We start from the raw sequence: 7,492 nt of genomic DNA on the forward strand, positions 1-7,492 counted from the left end.
TTATGCCCACTGGTACCTTCAAAAGGCTATCAAGTGCTGAAGGAAGAAGACCCCAGTACCAAGAACAAGGGGCATCAATGAATGACTTTTGGGATTCATTTCCTAAGTCACACATTGGTACAACCACTGCTGGTTGGGAATCAGATGATCCCATTAACTTGGGTGATGATTTAAAATATCAGGAATTGACGGGCAGAGTTGAAACTCTTGAAACATCAGTTGCTGAAATAAAGGATATGGTGCAACAGCTGCTAAAAGCTCAAAAAGCATAATCCACTGCTGTTCCAGCTCAAGCATTTGCACAACCTGCACCTGCTGCAAATGAGCTATGGAGTGTATTCAAACCGCTGTTTGAAAAACAAAAACAAATGGCTGATCAGCAGCATGAAATACATGTACAAATGCTGACAAACATGGTGGAGTCAAGATTTAAAGATACTCAAGCAGATATCAAAGCTATCAAGGCTCACATACAAAGCACCTCAGGAAAGGTTCCTCCCACTGTCCTCTTCATGAATAACCCCTTTCCAAATAATGCCAAAAAGGGGGGAGAAAATCAGGTGGAAGAAGAAGGGAATTGAAGATGGTGTTTATATTGAACCTGAAAAAGATAGCCAGACTAAAGATGTCGTATCAACACACACCACCTCACCACACACCACCACAACCACTGCCCTACCACCATCATCATCTATGATCACATCACCACCACCAAAACCAAACTCACCACCAAAAACAGCCACCCCATCATCTCCTCCCGCCAAAAAGCAGAAGACAACAGATCTTAAAACATCTGTTGTAATGACAACAGTGGTTGAAACACCAGTTGTTTCAACAACTGTTAGTCAGACACTTTCCACCACTCAAATCACTACCATTTCAACACCTGCTCAAAAGAAGAAGACACCTACTGACACATCAGTAGTTGTAATGACAACAGAGGTTGAAACACCAGTTGTTTCAACAGCTGTTAGTCAACCATCCACCACTGCTCTCAACACTTCTATATCACAACCAAAATCCCCTTCTCCAAAAAGGTTTTACACCAGAAAAAGGAAAACAACTCAACCAAATGAGGACAAATATGATCCTATTGCTGCAAAATATCCACTGGAACTGGAAGCTGTAAAAAATGAGATGAGACAATTCTACACCGAGGATGATCCTTCAAAAAGAAGATTTCCTTCTCTCATAGGCTTCACAGTCCCATAAAATATGGATGAATATCTCCAGATCAAAGCAAGGCAGGCTAAGATAAGAGCCAAACTTGAAAGTGAAGATCAAAGTGACAAAGCCATTTCTGAAAAAATGGAATTTTTGCTCACTAAAGACAAACAGATGGAAGATTATGCAAGTGATCTGAGCAAAGAAATGTCAAATTTGCCTATAAATGGAGCAGTACCCTGTACTGTTACATTTGATTGACTGAGTGAGTTCTTCTCCTCATGTCTAATCCTTTCATCTTGTGCAATCAACCATGGAGTATCAGGCTGAGGGGGAGTTTAGTTTTGTAAGCATGCTTTGTAATCTTTTGATTTACTTTGTAATCTTTCGACTGATGCAAATCAAATGTTCATCAAAACTATCTTCTTCTTTGATTGTGTTTACAAAGTTTGTTGTTCATTTCCGCTGCACTTAAACTTTGTTCATTTCTATTGATTTGTTCAAATTATACAAACAAGCACAATTATGAGAGCCTCCGATCCTAACAACCCACTCCCATCATTGTTATCTGATTCTTGATTTGAAGCACGCAGATTCATAGCTCTTCTGATCGTTGATTGATTTAGCTCTTGAAATGGCAATCGCATGCAACCTGCTGCTTTATAGGCCATACCAGCCCTGCAATAAGTAGATTCACGATATACTGGTTTGATTCCTCTTCTCCTAAACCTAAGTTCGTCGACTCAGTTTGGGGTTTTTTTTTTGGTAGATTGATCTTCCCTTGGTTCAATTACATCAAGTTTGTGTTCTATTTCATTAGGTTCTTTCTTTTATGGGTTATTGACTTAGGAACCATTGGTTTGGAACAATCCGTTTGGACCAATTTTGTGGAGTTTATATGTTTTCCTATTTTGCTATGCTACTAAGAGGATTGAAGAAGAACTGAAGCATGTAACCATAAAAGAAATGAAGAACGTAAAGTCAATTTCTTTCCCTATTAGATATACATGAAACATTTAGACCTAATTTCATGGAGTTTATTGGTTCCCCAAATTTACAATATCTACCACGGCTCTATTGCAAGTGCTGGAGCCGGCAACAACCGTTTTCGATCTTGTATAAGGTATCTGTTCTGCATGATTACACAATATCATTTAGATATTTCTGTCATTTTCACACAATCTCATTTAGACATGTATATCCACAATTTCTTCTTATTATTATTATTTTTTAAATTAGATCTCCTTTTGCAAGTACTTAAATGTAAATTTCTGTAGTCACTTTTCTTATTGATATTTATGTGGTTTTGACAGCATCTGCTTTGAAAGCGAAACTTCAAGCCCTTAGGTCATCAAGTATTTTAGCAAAACATCAAGTAAGCAATTGACGTTGGTGATGCAAGCGTATCCATGGTCCTCACTCTTGTCGCACCAAATGACACCCACAACATCTCGTGTTCGATTGTAACAGTTGTGGCAGGCACCACTTTATTTGTTTATTTGTTATCACTTTTTAGGGCACAAACATGCTAATAAAGTGTATTTTCTATTCATTTCCCTGAATCAGAAGAATAGAATGTACCTCTAGACAAATGTAGAAGAGAGGACGAAAAATAGTTGTTACGAGAGCATAAACAATTTCAACCAATCTGTCCCAAGCCTCCTGTGCAACATAATCAGTTGGTAGAGGTAACTTTGTATCGAGAAACGATAATAAACGACATAGTCTTCAATATTGTCATGATTTGGTGCGCCTTCATGCCAATTGATTATTCATATTGTTCAGATTTGTACAAAAGTGAATTGCAAAAACTTTGGCGTGCTCAGATTTGGCATGTTATGTTTAATTTAGATAAAACAATGCATGAAAATCAATAATCCAAAACCTCATGAATGCTGATTCCATGAAAATCTTGATACCATGTAGTATACACAACTACCTATGGCATGTTTTTCTTTATTTTCTAATTTATTTGTCTCATACAAGTATTTTTATAATATGGTTTTCCATTTGGGGTTTACTGATGTAATGATGTTTAACACATCAGCCTTTGGTGTCGGATTATGTAGCAATGAATCCTTGTGGTACAAAGTCATCACCTCTAACACTTTTAGTTTTAGATATTTATTTCTATAATATTATTTGGTAGTGCAGAAACTGAGGCTTGGTTCATTGATTCCATTGAGGAATGGCACAAAGCCAAACACCTTGAAAACTTTGTTCTGCTCGGGCATGTTTTTAGAAGATATATTGCAGCTAAATATGCCTTGAAAGTAAGTTTCAGAGATTTACATAAAAAAAGCTTGGCGTGCGGACTTGAATAGAATTCCAACGGTTGAGGCACTTGAAAAAAGAGGTATGGTGGTGATCGACGATGGTTGTAAGTTTTGCAATGAAGACCTGGATTCGGTTGCTCACATATTCACTGCTTGCCCGTTAGCTATGGGTGTTTGGGAGAAGATTAGCTTTTGGTGCAGAATTCCAAAGTTTTTTATCTTTTCATTCAGAGACTTAATCGAAATACACAAAGTAGGAGTTAGAAGGACGGCAGAACGGAATGCTATTCATAGTATTGTTCTTACCATGTGTTGGGTTTTGTGGAAGGCTAGAAATAATTTGGACCAAAAGCGATGCAGGTCAAATTAACATACAAAAAATAGTGGTTTAGATCCGTTACTAATTTATCACATTTAAGTTTTAATTTGAAAAACTGAGAAATCACACAAAAAATAACTGCTTTTGTGGTAGTTCCTGGAGGTTATGGTCGGTTTTTGCAGCTGGTGGTTAATTCCACCTTTTGCTGCCCGTGATCTCCTACAAATTAGACTTGGGTTTGAAGATAAACTTATGAGTTTTTGTGGTTTGAAAAGAAGAAAAGGGAAAGTTAGATGGTTGTAACTTTTTCAAAAAGGTGATGGAAAAGAAGAAAAGGAGAAGCAATCCCAAACACCCTCAATATACATTATCTTTGTTTGTTACGTTGTTAGCGTAACCCGTCCACCATACGAGTATTAAACTAGTTATTATGGTTGTAGAAGGGTGTATTGCTCACGGACCTCTGTGCGGTCGTATGTAGCCTAAACTGATTTATTTTTACTTACTGATTATTATTTTTTAGAATGCCAACTCACATAGTTTCTAATTTTACAGCTTAAGTAAATATATTTGTCCATTACGAAAATTGAAACCTCACCACTTAAATATCAAAACAAACACTTTGTATCTCTAGGCGAAAGGCGCTTTGCTACTAAACTGTTTTATACTTTTATTAAACTAAGTAAACTGAGTTTTAAATGTAATCATCTATATTTTTTAAATGAACCATGTTAATATACTTTAGTCAACACAATTTGTGGTGGATTATGGGTTTACACATGTGTCTTTTTCAATCTTTCAAAAACAACTAATTAATATAAAAGTAACTTCCACCCGTGTTTGTACACGTGTCTTACCGCTAGTGATTGTTATTTGATATATTCACTTTAAATAAACCAGTTTAAAGTGACTCGAGTTCGATTTCTTTGTACCATTTACTAAGTGTGTCAATGAACTGGTAGTGGTGGAGTGGTAAATGAGAGACCTGGTGTTTCAAGTGATCGACTTAAGTTAGATTCAAGCCCTCACCATTTAGTTTCGGCAGCACTTGGTGATGATGGAAGACTAGGCGAGTAGGCGGCGATCGCTAGTTCGATCTTTGAACCGAGCGAACTTTACCTCACCGCACTGTCGTGCCTTCAAGTGTTCACGGATTTCGGCCCTAAGTGAGGGTTTTCCCTAGTTCGGAGGCGAGTGTATCCCGATGTGATGAATTCCGCTAGTAGCACATTTGAATGATTCATTCGCCGAATTTGAAAAAATTTTCAAATTGATATTGTACCAAAAGCACTTGATAATTTATACACCAATTTTTATGGCCAAAATGGTTTTTCTTTCTTGATCCATATGCGCGCAACAAGCCCGCAACTATAACATTTTCAGGTACAAAATTTTTAAGACTTTTATATTTATCATTTTTACTATCAATTTCTTTGTAGCATCTAATAGTATAATCGTTTCATGTGAATATTGTGTTTAGATTTATATTAATATGTTTGTGGTATAGGTTTTTAATTAGCAACGTTGTTTATTAGCTTTTCTAAGGATGCATTTTAAGATCTTAAAAACAAAATAATAATAATAATAATAATAATAATAATAATAATAATAATAATAATAATAATAAATGATATACTATTGGCAGTTTTGACAAAAAAATATAAATAACATACAGATTTTCAATAATAATAATAATAATAATAATAATAATAATAATAATAATAATAATAATAATAAAATGAATGATATACTATTGCCAGTTTTGACAAAAAAAAAAAAATTAATATACAGATTTTCAATAAAAATAAAATAGACAAATAACAAGGAGATTTGCTATTAAATGAAAAACAAGTAGCGTTTGATATGAAGGAATAGAAGGTGGAATTGAATGGATCATTTTGATGGAATGAAAAGAAACATGTTTGGTTATCATGTGGTAATGGAATGGAGCATTCCAAAGGAACGTAACTCCTTCCAAATATAACAATTTTCATTCCTTGGTATGAGGGTGTTTTTTTTCCATTCTTTCAAGGAATGAAAAGAAATGTATTATTATTATATTTATATTTATATTTATATTATTATTTATACTAATATTAGTATAGGTAGAGGATCCTGTAAAAAGTGCTCAAAGTGTGAAAAATGTATTATAACACTATATATAATACTATATAACATCATATAAACACCGTATAACAATATGTAACACCATAGAATACCATATAACACTATATATCATTATATAACAAATATAACACTATAGGTTGTCTGATAGCATGTCTATGATAGATGTATAGTGTTATATTTGTTATATAGTGTTAAATATATGGTATTATATGGTGTTACATATTGTTATACGGTGTTTATATGGTGTTATATAGTATTATATATAGTGTTATAATACACTTCTCACACTTTAGGCCCTTTTTACACTATCCTTACCCTATTAATATATATATATATATAAAATTATTATTAGTTTTTTTACCATTAATATATTATTATTATCATTGAGGCAATTATATTTTTGTCGTTTTTAATACAATTATGTTTCGTTACTTTGTCTTTTTTTGTTTATTAAATTGTACAAAGTAATGATTCATTTATTCACATATGAGTAACCAAACATCACAATGGAATGAAATGATCCATTTCATTCCATTGTCCATTCCATTACCTGGTCCATTCCATTCTCTCATCCATTCCATTACCCGATAGTACCATACCAAACAGACCCTTAGGTAGCATTTGATATGCAACAATAAAGGAATGAAAGGTGGAATGGAATGAACCATTGTGAAAGAATGAAGAAAAGAGTGTTTGGTTGGTCGATGGAATGGAATCGTCCATTCCAAAATGCATTCCATTCCCTCAAAATCATTCCATCCGCCCCACCTGTTTTTTTTTCATTCCATTCCTTCTTCACCCTTCATTAACAACACCACAATCCACCACCGTTGCTACCAGCCACCACCACCACCATCGTCATCTGTCGTTGTCGCCCACCTCCGTCGCCACCCGCCACCGCCGCTGCCACCACATACCACCGCCGCCCAGCTCCGTCCCTGCCACCCACCGTCGCCACTGCCACCTCCAATTATTGCCACTGCCACCTCCGATCACGGCTGCCACCCACAGCCTCCATCGCTATCAACCGCCACCACCGCTACCACCTCCGACCACTCCGGCCAACACCATCACCACCACCGCCACCTACCTCCACCGTCATCCATCACCACCACCGTTGTCACCATCCGCCGTCATCTCCGCCCACCACCATCGCCAACCATCGCCGCCGCTACAACTGACACCTACACCACGCACCATCATCACCCATCACTGACCGTTGCCACCTACCTCCACCGTCATCCATCACCACCACCGTTGTCACCATCCGCCGTCATCTCCACCCACTACCATCGCCAATCACTGTCGCCGCTACAACTGATTTTATTCCTTCATCTTTTTTCGCATACCAAACAACAAAAGTAATTGTTCATTGCATTCACACATAGTAACCAAACAAGACATGGAATAATAATGATCAATTCCATTACCTCATCCATTACATTAGGGAGGACGGTGTGGATTGATTGAGTCACTTCGGTGACTCCTTTCACCGATCGGTGAACCACCCCCACTTGTTTGAGTCACCGATTGTTTGAATGTTTTCGGTGTATAATCACCGATGCGGGAAGAGGAGGGAAGGAGGACGGAAGGAGGAGGGAGAGGG

At 36.6% G+C, this 7,492-nt stretch overlaps 1 protein-coding gene across 1 annotated transcript; it reads left to right on the plus strand.

The window, feature by feature from the left end:
* The first annotated feature begins 3,235 nt into the window (after positions 1-3,235).
* On the plus strand, positions 3,236-7,251 carry LOC118486563 (extensin-like). The gene is made up of 3 exons (XM_035983101.1): positions 3,236-3,248; positions 3,319-3,437; positions 6,727-7,251. The coding sequence occupies exons 1-3, from the start codon at positions 3,236-3,238 to the stop codon at positions 7,249-7,251; spliced, it is 657 nt and encodes a 218-aa protein (XP_035838994.1).
* Positions 7,252-7,492: the final 241 nt, after the last annotated feature.

This window comes from Helianthus annuus, chromosome 14 (genome assembly GCF_002127325.2).
Source record: "Helianthus annuus cultivar XRQ/B chromosome 14, HanXRQr2.0-SUNRISE, whole genome shotgun sequence".
Lineage (NCBI taxonomy): Eukaryota > Viridiplantae > Streptophyta > Magnoliopsida > Asterales > Asteraceae > Helianthus > Helianthus annuus.